The 14,909-nt window shown below is 37.8% G+C and overlaps 1 protein-coding gene across 1 annotated transcript in view; it reads right to left on the bottom strand.

Moving 5' to 3' along the window:
• The window catches only part of LOC121295178 (protein diaphanous homolog 2-like), a 385,994-nt gene that overhangs the window by 47,865 nt on the left and 323,220 nt on the right, over nucleotides 1-14,909 (bottom strand). The window contains 2 exon segments of the mRNA XM_041219584.1: nucleotides 6,018-6,153; nucleotides 13,661-13,825. Of these exon segments, the coding sequence (XP_041075518.1) occupies nucleotides 6,018-6,153; nucleotides 13,661-13,825 (301 nt within the window).

The raw sequence follows: 14,909 nt of genomic DNA, 5'->3' as shown, positions 1-14,909 counted from the left end.
TTCATCTGGGCAGCTGCTGGAGCGCCCCTGTGAAGCCAAGCTGAATAATAGCATGGCTGTGGTAATAAAAAAAAAAAAAAAAAAAAAAAAAAAAAAGGCCAATGCTTCCTCCCTGTAGAGGCAGTACATGGCAAAACGCAGACATGCCAAATGAATCAGGGATGCTGTTTTCAGGGCATCAGAAAGCACTGGGATTGCAGGGTCCGAGGGCTCACTCACAAGGACTTTTTACGAGACAGGGCAATAGTGAAAAGGGAAGATGCTGGGGCTCCCTGGGTAGGTTGCAGTGATAAGACCTGGGAAAGTCCCTGGCTTTATCTAAAGTGTATGGTGTTGAGGATGGCACAGAGGCATGTATCTATCAGTCCAAAAGAGACAGAGTGAGTCGGACAGTGAGATACTTCATGTCTTGGATTAGATATCATTTTAGATGACATATCCAGTTGAATTCAGTTCAATGCAGCAGCTTGCACTCCTGCCTCCCAGCATTGACCGAGTGCCTCTTGGCTCTCCTGGACAACTACTCACACCAGCCCTGGCCAACCTTCAGTCAAGGAAGCCAGCACACAGCAGCTGTCACAGTCACCGACACCAAGTTCCCCATACAGTCCTGCACTTGTGATACATTTGCATATGACTTACAATACCATTTTCAACTAACCAGTGATGGTTTTGATTTTTCAACAGCTCTATGCATTTGGCAAAAGTTTTGCCACTGCATGCGATTCCCCAACTTTGTATCCAAATAAAAGATGAATCTCTGTCCTCTTTAAACAACGTAGATGGAATGTTTACATTAACATTCTTCTATAAAGTGTTTATTTCTGTTGACCTCTGTGAGAACAGTCTGCAGTATGCATTATACATAGCATTTATGTAGTGTCTCAGTTTTCCTGATTTGAAACACTTACAGCAAGTGCCATATATATATATATATATATATATATATATATATATATATATATATATATATATATATATATATATAAACCAAAACAACAACAGCTGGATTACATGGATTTAGCCTATTTTAGACAATTTTCCAATCATTTATTTTGGTAAAGCAATTTGGAGAATGCGGGACATCTGGCCAGAATGGAAATTCACCTAAAGCAAATTAAAATGCATTGGGTAATAATTTCATATCAGGACTCCTATGCGCTAGTTTAGTTGCTCATCCATGTATTTATTAATTAGCTTATTTATTTATTTATTTGTTTCTTTCTTTCTATTTGTTGGTTTTTAATTTAGAAGTCCCAACGCCTCCCCTAAACCTGCGAATTAATCGAACCGTTAAAACATGTATTTCATTGTTAATCACTTGCTTACAAAGAGGATTAGCTTCCAATTTACAAAATGACTGACAATCCACCTCGTTATACAAATAGCTCTTCTCGAGTTGTGTTTAATATGAGCTCAGAAATGTAATAATGGAGTGAGGTAGCTAATATCACCTCCTCCTAAGTAGTACACACATATCACAATGCCTGCAGGACTCGCTCAGTTTGAATATAGAACTCTTTTCCAAAGTTCTCCCTCAGTGTTCACTAAACTGTAGCCTGTTCATACTAACTGTCTTTAGGATTCTGACACAGCCAGGTAGTAAACCAAAATTAAGACTTCTGACAGCATACTAATTATCCATGAAAAAAAGAGAGAGAATCTGTCTAAACCCAAGTAATGGTAACACAGTCCTTCATAAGCCCTTAACTTCAAACCATTTTTAAAAAAGATGTCTGTCCAGAGCACCAACCATAAACAATTATTAAGCTGCCTCCTCTTTCTAAATGTACCTCCTGCATCAAGTTGTCACATTAACAAAGAATTCCTAGCACAGGCTGTAGAGCTCAAGTTTACCCAAAAAGTAAAAGTAATACATACACACAGTATAAAAAAGTACAGTCAGCACTCACATATCCGACCCTATAAAATTTTGACTTCAGTGAGGGTTAAACGAGCGTGACGCATATCTGATTATTTCATCTGATTTGACGTGTACGTAGGTGAGCACATTGTAACCTGCCCCCTACCACCCAAACAACCCCCCTGCCCTGGGCACATACACACACACACACTTCAGTATGGAAAGAAAATATATGACTTGCGTTTGAGGAACTGTACAGGGAGACAGTGGTTCTTTCATTAGGCCATGTTACGTGAGTGTTTGCTTAAACGTTTTGAAATTTAAAAAAAAGTTTGGACATGTTGCCGTTTTGTGTTTACATGTAAAGCCTCTCATATTCCCGAACACTATGCAAATGAAGGGGGGGGAGGGGGGGGTCAGATTTAAATTAGCCATGATGTCGGCCCACTTAGACCGTGAAAGTCCCCAAAATACTGTTTATATGAGCAGAGAAACATTTCACGAGAAAGAATCCGCGTGTCACTGTGTTTGACGTAAATGGTTATTAACGATATGATTGGCTGATGGATAGTGTCAGATTTTATTAAAGATATGATTGGCTGATGGATAGTGTCAGATTTTATTAAAGATATGATTGGCTGATGGATAGTGTCAGATTTTTTTTAATGTTTTAGTGTTGTCGCCCACACTGCTTTTTAAACGTCATCTATCTGTGTGTGTGTGGGGGGGGGGGGGGGCTTATTAAACCTTTATTAATAATAAACTGGGCCAAATCAGAGTGGTCGCTGAACAGGTGTTTGAGCTATTGCAAGGGAGAGGGTGGATACTACTGAAGCGTACTGAAGTGAACCACAAGCTTGTTCCCAAAATGATTGCAGCCTGCTGTATCCATGACAATCTGTGCCAGAACCATAAGGAGGTGCCCAGGCAGGCAGAGGAACAGCTACCTCAGCCTCAGCAAGAATTGTACAACAGCGATATGAAGGGGTCCTGCTATTAGAGATGCACGGCTATCTTTATTTTTGTAACCCGACGGTGTACTTTTATTTTGTATCAGATTTTTGTTTTATTAGGTTGTATGTAGCGTCCTCATTTTCACTGTACTTGTATGAGTGCTTCTGCATAATAAAGAATTGGAATATTCAGTAGTATGTTCGTGTTGTGCATTGTATCAAGCTGCCTCATTATATCCTCTTCCCTTATGGATATTAATCATATCCTCTTCCCTTATGGATATTAACACCCAAGCCTCTTCATCGCGCCAACGGACGAAAGTCGAGGACACAGGTTGTGCTCAGACATAAGTAACTTGGAGAAATTGCACTGGAGTACAGTTATACACATTTAAACATAGTACTTCGTAGTACTTTACAATAAAGAAGTTTGGACATTTGTTTGGGAAGGTGTTTGCAAGTGTATTCTGAAGTACTGTGCAGTAGCTGTAACCACCTGATTTCACAAGCCCACAGTGCAGTTTATCAAACATTTTTAGTAATATTTTTTTTAACAGAAACTTGGTAAATACAATCTGTATGATACTTTACAAACACATTTAGATCCGTGTATGATTAGCATTATGCAAAGTTTCAGGGAAGACGGAGAAAAAAGTGGGGTTATCTGCAACATCAATCTGATAAAGGAAATATTGTAAACACAACATTAATTTCACTACTGCCATGTTTGGACCATGGTAACTTGCGTATTCCATTGTGACTTTTATAGCAGCTTTAGGAAAGGACTTGCTTCTTAACATTTTCACGAGAAACACATGTGTTTACATGTGTAAGTGGGCATTGATTTCACAAGCTTTTCCTGGAATTTCACAAGAAATTGAATCTTTCATGGTAAAATACCGAGACCGTTTTTTGGGACATTTTCACGAGCTTTCCCTGCCAAGTTTCACGTGTATTGTCGATTCACATGAAATAATCACACTGGCCTACTGACATTCGTTAGCGCACGAGTTGGGGGAATAACACAGCAGTAAAAGACAAAAACTCAGGGAACACAAAAAAGATACAATGCCAAAACTACATAGCTGAAAGGGCTGTGTTTTAAAATAAGTAGGCTTCCATTTAGATGTACTGTACTTGGTTTTGTTGGTACAGTACTATATTTTCAACATAAGTACTGTTTTAATTAAGAACAATATGATTTTGATGATTTTAAATCCGGCACGTATTGCAAGAGTATGGAAAATTCCCCATTAACGACACAACAGCAAAATTAAATCAAAATGTTACCCTTGCACAGAACTGCTTAAAACGTAAAACATAATGCAATTTAGCAAAATATTTAAAAATAGCAACAACAGTTTCCAGAATTAAAACAGTATCCAAAGTCTGTCTTCAAAAATCGCAGAATATGGTGCTCGATTAGGCCCCTAATGTCACAGTTCACTTGCAAATGAAAATGCACAAAAGAAACTAATGATCACAGTATCTAAAACTGCTTAATGATTAACTTTTACATTACCGTGCCTTGTCTCGTTCGCTTTGTTTTTGGAGGAAGCGCTGTGTAACTGCATTGCACAATAAAGACTGATTGGCCATGCCAGAAAAAAAAAAAAAAAGCTGGCTGTGACTGATAAACAAGTGAATCGTAACACTGAAGAGAAGGGCTTTGTATCATATAACTGGTGATGGAGACGGAATTCGCGTGTTATGGGCAAGTGCATTAATTTGTTACATATATATAATGAGGATTGATTTTATTCTTAATACAAGGATAGTAAAACGCGACTGACGTGTATCTGAGTGTCGTATATCTGAGTGCTGACTCTGTGTGTGCACATACATATATATATATATACATATACAAATGTTTGTCTTGTAAGCTTTATACATTTCGCAGTGTATTTAATATTGTCTAGTTTTCTGCAGACACATGGGTTTTCCTTCACCCTTGGTGAAGCCCCCATCTCTTCTGTGCACAGCAGCAATGCTTTTTCTCCACTGTGAGGGAGTGTTGGTTTTTGTAGGAAGGTTGAAAAAGACATGCCGAGTGCACATGCTGAGAATTCCAATATAATTCATGACTGCTGAGCACTAGCCAAGCGAGGCTAGGCCTTCACAAGCCATACACCTTTGCAGCTAGGTATACATTGTACAAGTCAGACAATACGTGGGGACCTACAGCACAAAACAGCTCCCACGCCTTTTCAAAGCTTGGACACTGAGTGGATCTCTTATTACAAAAGTATGTTAAATTGGTTAAACTAAACTCTATTGTAAGGGAAAGGTAAAGTATACAGTGACTAAACATATCATTTCTTGCAACCACAATGCCAAAAAGGCTTGTATGAGGGGTGTATGATTTTCATTGAGGACAAATTAACAGAAATAATGTAAGCCTTAAGGAAATGTATGTGATAATTAATTAACATGAATCTAACTTTACATCTGAAAAACAACCCCCAAGCCTTTCCCCAATTTCCAGAGATGTAACCACCATCTGCAAGCCTACTGCATTACCAGCATTCCCCACAGATACAGCAACCCCTGATCCTTCAGAAGCTCAACATCTTTACAAGTGACCTACATCCTGAATTGCTCTTAAGGATACCTGCCCACTTGTTACCTCACAGAGCTGATTCATGTACAACTGAGCTAGTGTTTAACTGTTCAAGAGCCAGTGCACATTAAAAAGTGACAATATATATCTTTAAATGGGGGGCGGTTTTCAAAGCCTTTTATTCCAAAGTGTAAAATATGGGGGAAAAAAAAATAAAGTTTTTTAACAATTTGAAAATTAACTGTACATACCATACCATTCTCAGTGCTGTATTAAAAGCTATACTAATTCAAAGCGATCTCTGGCTGAAATATGTAAAGTATTTCTTGTTGGGTACTGTATATGTTCTGCTCTTCTGTACAGATGTTATGTTTCACACTGCTAATTGCTATTGGGTATTTCTAAATAGCTGCAAATTTACAGTTTAAAGTGTGTAATTTGTATGCAATATGTTACAACAACAGAACTCCTCAGGTCACTGTTTTAGTCTAAGGTGTACTGAGTTTGATTGATCCATAGATACAATACCAGGGACGCATGCAGTGTGCAATATGGTATGAAGGTACTCAAAACCACTTCACTCCAGCAGCCCACAACACACTCCTATCCCCTAGCCAGCACCCCACAGAAAGAGCCTTACCTTTGTTCATATCAATCAGCTGCTTCTTCTTCTGCTGTCTCTCCTGCTTCTCTCTCTCAGCTTTCTCTTTCGCCAGCTTGGCTCTCTTGATCTTTTCCTCCATCTCTCTTTTCTTGTTGTTCTCCTTCACAGCTTCCTGTGCACACGAAAGAAAAGAAAGGAAGGGAACTTTTTTTATTTTTTATTGTCAGCTATAATAAACAGTTACCTGAACATAGCCCTCAGATACATTTATATGTACCACATTTAATTTCTGATTCGGCTTCTTATTTATGAAAACAAAAATGGGGGAGCCAGTCATCCAGGTTTGTTGGCATCCTGAGAAAACCTAAACAAGGTCCAGGAAAAGCACCCGTGTACGTTCTACTCTGATAGAGACGCTCATGTATATTTGAAACGCCCACCCCTTTCCTCATTTGAATCGTTTTTCTGATTCCACCTCGTCTGCAGCACTTCTCTGCTTGGCCTAGTCTTTGGCGGCTGTTCTCCTGCATTCAACACCCCTCAGGCCTTACAGAGGGGGGGAATGCAACATGTAATACAAACGCTTACTGTAATTTCCTGTAAGATACGTAAATGGTTTGCTATAAGGCTCTTCCAAATACTACGACACACCAGCACACCACGCTGAACCTAGAGGTTGCATTCCCAGTTGGCTGACAGTAGCAGCAACAGCTACCTCTCTTTGAGAGATAAAATAAAACTGCAAGTCCCAGTGCAGATCAAACCGGTGTCACCATAGGACAGGTTCTGAAAGCCAGGTAGCTACTGGATAGGACTAATGTTGGACCTGATCATACATGACCAATTAGACTTAATTCCAAAAATGCACTTAAAAAGTGAAGCAATGGAGATTACATTTAATAGAATTTAATGCACACCCTTGCATCCAATCTCATAAACATGGGATAAAAAACCAAAAAAAACAAACCAAAAACAAAAGGTTGCACTACTGTGTATCCCAGTTAACAGGACAGAAATTGTGCTAATCTCCCATGCAATTTCAATGTCAAAAGGATGACTGGATACTGCAAGCGAAACAGCGGAAAAGAGCCTTGTAAATGTACATAACGAAAAAGATGTCAAGTAAAAGGAAAAAAAGGCTGCACTTCTAAACGGGTCCTGAAAAGGTCTCTAGCCTCTGACACACAGTGGGTGTTCGTCTTGAAACATTTGCATTTTTCTTTTCTTGTTCTCTGAGCCGGAAAACAGCAATGTGCAGACATGTAGGTTATATGACTGCTCTTCTTCATGCCAACGTAATGAGGTAGACATCCAGCCCTGTAGAACTCTCCTTGGGCTTGCTGCACGTGTTATGTTCTCAGTGAAGACAGAAGGATTAGAGCGATTGTTTTTGTGTGAATGGGTAAGAAAAACACATCATCTTAGTCATTAGTTTCTCCTACTAGAATTCCAAGGACAGATGCACTTGCTGTCATTATCTCCTTGTCAGATTACAAGGGCAAACACACACACACACAAAAAAAAAGCATTATTGTTTTTTGGTTCTCCTCATGGAACACCAAGGGCAAGCACAGTTTGCAAACTCTCCGTACTTACAGACAACAGACAATGAGGCTACTTCTACCTGATCAGTAGAAGCCATTCTTGAAATTGGGATTCTTGGTATATCTATTGTGTAGACAATTTATATATGATTTAATAAATCCCACAGGAAAGGAAAGGAAATTAGGGTCTCTATTTTCGCTGTGTAGCCTTCTTCAACATTCTTGAAGGTTACACAGCACACATCTTTACCCCTAAAATGTTCTCTTCTCTCCAAAAGTCCAGTATGGGAAAATATTAAATCTTTAAGGTTGTACTGTGTCTAATGCAACCCCCACCTTGTCCATAATTTGCAGTCTCATAAGATATATTCATTAATTACTGTGCTGTTGGCAGGCAATAAGTTGACAAGAAAAAAAACAATTAGCAGGAATGTAAAGAAGGTAACACTTTTTAATTGCCATGGTAACAGATGGGCAATCACATTTCAGTTTCTTTCTTTCCTGCTAGTTTGAGCAATTTCTTATTTGCAAACAATTTTCTGAATGTTTTGTTATATTGGAGACATTAGATGAAACTAATTTCTTGGGTGAGAGACTCTGAAATACTGTTTGGCTTTCCCCTGTTTATTATGTCAAAAGGTTTTATTTCCGTATGCTATGATTTTTATGGAGTGTGTTTTATCAATTGTACTCTTTGGAGGTACAGCACTTAATGGTTTGAGTGTATTTAATCAATGTTAACCACACCACTAAATAATATGAATATATATCTTTATCTTTTTGCATGCAAAATGATTAAGTATTATCTTGAAGTGGCACTAAAGCATACCTGTGTTGGTTTGGTTTTGGTACAGTACTTGCTAGAATAAAAAGTTGACATTACTAGTGTACAGGTTTGCAAGCTTTCCATTTGTAGCATTTTCCATTTTGTGTCAAGAAACATAGTTCCAGGTTGTGCTGGGCAGTAATGCCAATCACAACAGCAGCTTCTGAAGCACGTTTATGTCAAACAACCCCGTGTTCTCTTGATATTGCTTTAAATACGTTTTTCAAATCCTAGCATCTATGCGACACATTCAGCAACAACAATTTAGTTGTCAACTGGAATAAAAAAAAAAAAAAAGATTGTAAGCTTCGTATTGTATAGTTAAAATAAAGCAAGACCAATGCAAAAAGTTTGAACTGCTGCAAAGGTATTCCAAGGGCAACGTGCTTAGTAGAAGACTTTGAGAACAAAAAGCTTTGTTAGTTTTCCAGCGTGGTGGATTCTTAGGGTTTTCATCACTGTGTATTAGCAGAGTTTCCCAGTTGAAATTCTCCAATAGTTAAATCAGTCATGTGATATTGTAGTCATATGAAAACAGATATCTCAATCAATCAATCAGTGTCTGGGTATGGGTGTGGGTGTGGGGCTACCTCTGTCTGAGAGTGTGTTTGTTATGTACATATTTGATTACTAACTATACGGGCATCAGGCAGACATTCACTGGCAAATCCAGAGTTCATAATTAAAGGTTAATGAAAACATTATAATTAAAACTGCAAACAAACATGATTTGGATTTGCACAGGAAGTTCTTGTGGTGACAGTAGCAGACACTAATCAATACGTCAAGGCAACTTAGACCACACAATTGCAATTGCACACTAAATAATCCAAAGTCATTAAGGAAACTGATTATACACAAACCTTACTTTAAAACACGCTGATGTTCCTGTTAATTAGATGACTCAAACTGCCTTGTTTAAGAGATGCTCAACCAGGAGCTAGCCTGGCGTCTTGGGTAATGAAGAGAAAGGCTTGGGTACCTATAAGCAGAGACATCTCTGGGGACTTCAGAATGGGTATCGGTTTGAGTCTCTCTGTCTAGAACTGAATTAATTGGAAGAACAGATTGTAATCATCCATGAACACCATTGTACAAAAGCGTTAGAGTTACTTAAGTACAGCGTTAACCTTTATCAGGACAGAATAAGTCTACTTTACACACCAGAGCAGATTTTTTCATACACATCATTTGTAGCTAATCGGTTCGCATTCCAAAAACCCAATTAGATTAAGCACTAATGCAGACACAGCATACATGCAGATGAGATGAAGCTAGGTCTCTTTTTTGGGTACTTTGTACAGGGTGTGTATACACAATAGGCAAAAAGATTGGAGGAGTCTTGCATATCTAAAACATTTTGATGCTCCACACTTCTTGAACTGAATTTGCAGTTGACACACATCTTTTCACAATACTGCATTTATGAAGTATGACTATATTGTATTTGAGGTGTTTATAAAAAGAGACCACATTCTGTGAATACACAGAATACAAAATCTCAGTGTCATCATGTAATCATACTGGAAACATGGGGCTCTCACATAGGGGTTAATTAACTTCATCTAAATAATGGACAAAAACAAACACACTTACAAAAAACAAAACGAGAGGAAGATACACAAGACTACAGCCAAAAACAAACAAAAACGCATTATTTATGTAACCCTCACGTACACTTTCAAAACTACATGTGAGCTGAGCTTAACAAAAAACAATATATATATATATATATATATATTATATATCCCCCTATATATATATATTAATATATATATATATTATAAATTTTGTAAACATAATGACCCTCTTCTGGTTCAGCAGGATTGACTTGTTTTTAAGAGTCATGATTCTCTTTCTATAGAGAAAAGCAGGCATTTCCAAGCAAATAATGGGCTAAGCAGGACTGAAAGCATGGGGGACTGCAGTGCAAGTATGTGGGCTCCCTTGTGTTTTGTTCAATTCCGCACTCCGTACAACTGGCCCCTGTGCTCTGATTAGACTTTAGAATAAAATCTAATTTGAGTGCTGTATCTCCCATTGTGTGCGGCATGTTGGGGGTTGCCTCAAAGAGAAATGAAACAAGCCGCTTTCTTCGTATCCACCCCAAAGCCATTGCAAAGAACCACTGTTTCATTTATGTCAACAGGCCCGGTTTGAAAGGCTCTTTAATGTCTCACCATCACCAGTCGAGCACAGTAATTATTTAGAATGCTGGTCTAGAGAAATGATAGGCTTGCAGCAATTCCAGCTAGCTTCAACCTTTTTTTCGAAAAATACAAAACAGAAACCTTGGGGGTGAGAGGAGGGGAAAGGCATGAGGGGTGAGGGGCTGGGAGGGGGTGTGAGGTTAAGGGGAGGGGAGGGGCAGTGTTTATAATGTGATTTTTTATCAATTTGCAGACTTTACAGTGAAGGCGAACGCCGAGCCTGTATTGTTTTGTTTTATTTACCTTTTATTTTGGCCCTCATGCTGTGTGTATTTTGTGTTCCTGTTTGTTTGTTTAATACAGTGTGCAACAACGCTTTAGAACTGCAGCTTTCTGTCTCTGGGTCTATTTCCTGCTGGCAGCCAGCCTGGGTTGTGACACTACCCTGTCACAGGTTACTTTAATAGGCCACACATGCAATTCATTTAAAATAGTAAGAGAAAAGGAACAAATAGCCACAAATGGCAAACTGCATGACACTTTTTAAAAGTTGTTTAAGATGCCTAATTAAAGCACAAAGTGGTCTTACATTTTCACACAAGTGTCTATCGTTTTTCTATATCATTGATTACTGACTGAAAATTGAAATTCTTACACCCAGAGGTTTTCATGCAGGTAGGTAGGATATAAATTACAAAACTCAAGTTTAGCCTTTTATTTTATTGCGTAATAACAGAGACTTATTTTATTTTAATCAGAGAATCAAGTTTTTGAGTTTTTTTTTTTTTACTATGGAAAACTAGGATCCCTGGTAATAACTTTTACAAAAAATATGAATGCAAGAACCCGGAGGGACTGTATATACATTGTGCTTCTCAGAACACTTTGATCAGATGAATGAAAGTTAGTTTTAGAAAGATCATTGATTTGGGAGAGAGGATGGAGGTAGCCAGACAAGGAAACCTTGCCATTCACTTTGAGCATACCCTCTGGACATCATGTCTCTGACACATTTCACTTTTTAGTTTAAATAAATAAATAAATAAATAAATAAATAAAACTAATACAATTAAATAACTCTTTTAGAGAAACCGTTTTTTGTGTCATGTAGGGTTTTGTCTTTTCGCACAACAGTGATTTCTTTTCTGGGCCATTACATATTTAGCATTCTTCCAGAATTTCAAAAGTAAATGCAACCAAACTAATGTAAGTGAATTGCTCCTTTGTGTATTTCTACCCTGTCTTGTTTTCATACAATGTAGCTTTTCAGTTTATAGAGTTATTAGGTCTAAAATTTAATTAATTATTTTTTCCCTTTTTTATTTTTTTGTTACATACAAAGTTTTTGGGTCTCACTGGTCACCTTCCTCATTACCAAAATGTTTTTTAAAATATCTGGTGAGCCAATTTTACCAATAAATAAATCAAGCCATGCTCCTCAAACCCTTCATGCACAATTCTGGAAAATACTCCCTCAGGACATACAATCAAGCTGAGTTCAGATAACAGCTCCCCTCCTTTCTTGCCCACACACCAGCTGGCAATGTGTTGGTCAGCGGGAGATCTTTTTTTTTTTTTTTTTTTTTTTTTTTTTTTTATCAGCTTCCTATTAACACCCCCGGTGGAACCAACTCCTGCTGCATTCATATTCCTGCTGACCTGAAAAGTCAAGCAGTCTTTCACTCCAAGGAATGACTAAGCTTGCCAACTGGGCTCCCCACATTGCCCCCAGCTGGACAACAGAGGCGTGGTGAATTACAAGAGGAGGGACTCTGTGCTATTTAAAAGGACTGCTGCAAATACATACTGTACACTGCTATGCAAACTAAACACTACGTTCCTTCCCATCCAACCTTACCTTTAGAAAATAAATTGGTCTGTTCTTGCACTAAAACAAGTCCCTTTAAATAATATTAGGCGACAACTTTAATCTTTCTGCCAAAAAACTTTCACTGGGATTCCAAATCCTTTTATCCTGCGATAATACAAGACAATACAGACTGGATAAACAAACGTCACAAAGGGTCCATAGTGACAGTAGCCTGCAGACCACTTATATTAGAAGCCTGTAAAAGGACATGGAAACACCAAAACATGTGTCACATACATGATAGGAAATCCAGAGAGGTTACAGAGAGTAATATCTGGAGAAGCTAACTGGGGTGTGGGAAGCACCTCTGGAGGACCCCATGTTCATCTAATGCAGATTTCTATTTGTGGATTGAATAAGTGAAAATAACACTAGACTTAAAACAACTGCAGTCCAAAAAAATGCACTACTACAGTCAAACTGCAGTTTTATTTTTTCTAAAAGAAAGGTTGCTATGAACAAACTTTTTATATTATTGTATTACCTTTCATTACATAGGTATTAGGGAGGAGATAGTTGCTGTATTGTTGCAGTGTTATCCTTATGTTAGATAGTACATGTTTGGACATAAGGGAAGCAATGAAAATTGCACTGACTCTAAAAAGGACAGGGAAATAGATTTAACAAAAAAAAAAAAACAGGCACTATGTCATTAAAGAAGTGTTCCAGTATTAGAATATGATCTATTATCATTTCTGGTTTTTTTTTTGGTTTTTTTTTAACTCTAAGGTTAACTGTGAAATAAATGTACTGAAACTATGATGAGATCAAATTAATAACACTATCATATCTGTTATAGTGCCACTGATGTTCCAGTAGAGTTAACTAGAAGCCTGCATGCCTTATACTCTGTTGTCCAAACCAATTTACTGCACTTTCATTTCCAATATAATAGTAACTGAATGCAACACATCCCTTTACAAAGCCTGTGTTGAGGCACCATGACGATCGGTCACCACGTATGCTGCCACTGCCATCCCTTCTAGAAGCAAACAGTAAAATCATATGCATGATACTCTATTTTGAATATTTCAATAGCCAGCTCCCGATTAACACAAACAATAGCCAACCAAGCAGAGTTTCATTTGCTTCAACATGCGATTTGCATCAAAACTCATGTCAAGGAAGAGTTCAAGGAATCTGTATTTCCCAGTAAGGTTAAACAGAAAACATGATGGTTATGCATCATTAATTTGTTGTCAACCCAACATTAGTTCCCAGACAACCCTTTCACGAACACAGATTCATTACAAAGGCAAAACAGAACCAAGAAGGAAGGCAGGACTCACCAGGAAGAGGGAGCGGAAGTTGCTGAGGTCCCCAAAGAAGTCCTCGATACTGACGACCTGCGGGTCAAAGACGAAGTAACTGCCCAGGCTCTCGTAGAGCTTCTGCATGTTCTTGTGCATGATGGAGAGCTTCTCGAACTGCTCCCGCGAATACTTGGAGAAGCCGTGAGGCCCGGGTTAAGGAAACCTGGAGCTCTAGTTTATGGAATAAAAAAGTGCATTTACTGTAGTTATCTACCATTAAGCTGTTTCTCATTAAAAAGTAGTATACATGAGTGTTTTCCAGGGTGTGTAACTAACAACTAATCCAATTGCAACATTGGCAAAAGAATTCTCAAAGACAATCTGAGGATTATTCAACAGATCAACAGAGACAGATCTAAACCTTGAAAAACAAAGAGCCCTATATTGATAATCTAAACACTTGCATTAAGATTTACCACAGTTTAGATCCATTGAATAGATCATATGTTGCTAATGCAAACAACTGTTAACTGCAGTATTTAATTTGCAGTTCCATTATTACAAATATAATAACGCATTCATTAGAAGGCAGTTACCAATCATTGAAAGAGACGTTTCAGTGATTCAAGTTTACATACTTAGTGGAAACTTTCTTTTTAATAAGACACCCATTTAAAACAATTACTTCAAAAATATAATTGCTGTTTCTGCAATTACCAGATAATGACGGCACAGGAACCTATTTAACAACCACATTTTTATGGCATAATGAAGTTTCCTCAAGAAAAATGGCAAGCAATACTAAGAGATTATCTAAACAAGTGTGCATATAAAATGTAATTGCAAAGCTGATTTCATTATGCAAAGCTAATCCTAAGAGATTAAACCAGATATCAATAAAAAAAAAAAAAAAACATTGCATTAAAAAACAACTACAGTTGGATATAAAGACCACAGCTTTTAGACAGTTATTTTCCTGATTGTTGTAAGCACATTGTAATGTATGTTAACAAACCCAATGCTATGAGCATGTCCAGACATATGTATAGGCACCCCCACTATTCCCAGAATACTATACTGTACAGCTATGGCCAAAAGTTTTGCATCATCCTACAGAATTAACTAATTTTCCTTCATAAAGTCAAATGAAATCTCTCTCTCTTTCTCAAAAATATTTGGCCACAGGTGTAGATGCACTGTACTACAGGATGACCGAAGTGGCTCTGTAAAGCACCTGCATTATGTATTAAATGTTATAGTTTTTATTTAATTGGTGTCTTCTGAT

Source organism: Polyodon spathula, chromosome 20 (genome assembly GCF_017654505.1).
Source record: "Polyodon spathula isolate WHYD16114869_AA chromosome 20, ASM1765450v1, whole genome shotgun sequence".
NCBI lineage: Eukaryota > Metazoa > Chordata > Actinopteri > Acipenseriformes > Polyodontidae > Polyodon > Polyodon spathula.
This window is presented reverse-complemented; position numbering and strand designations above follow the sequence as displayed.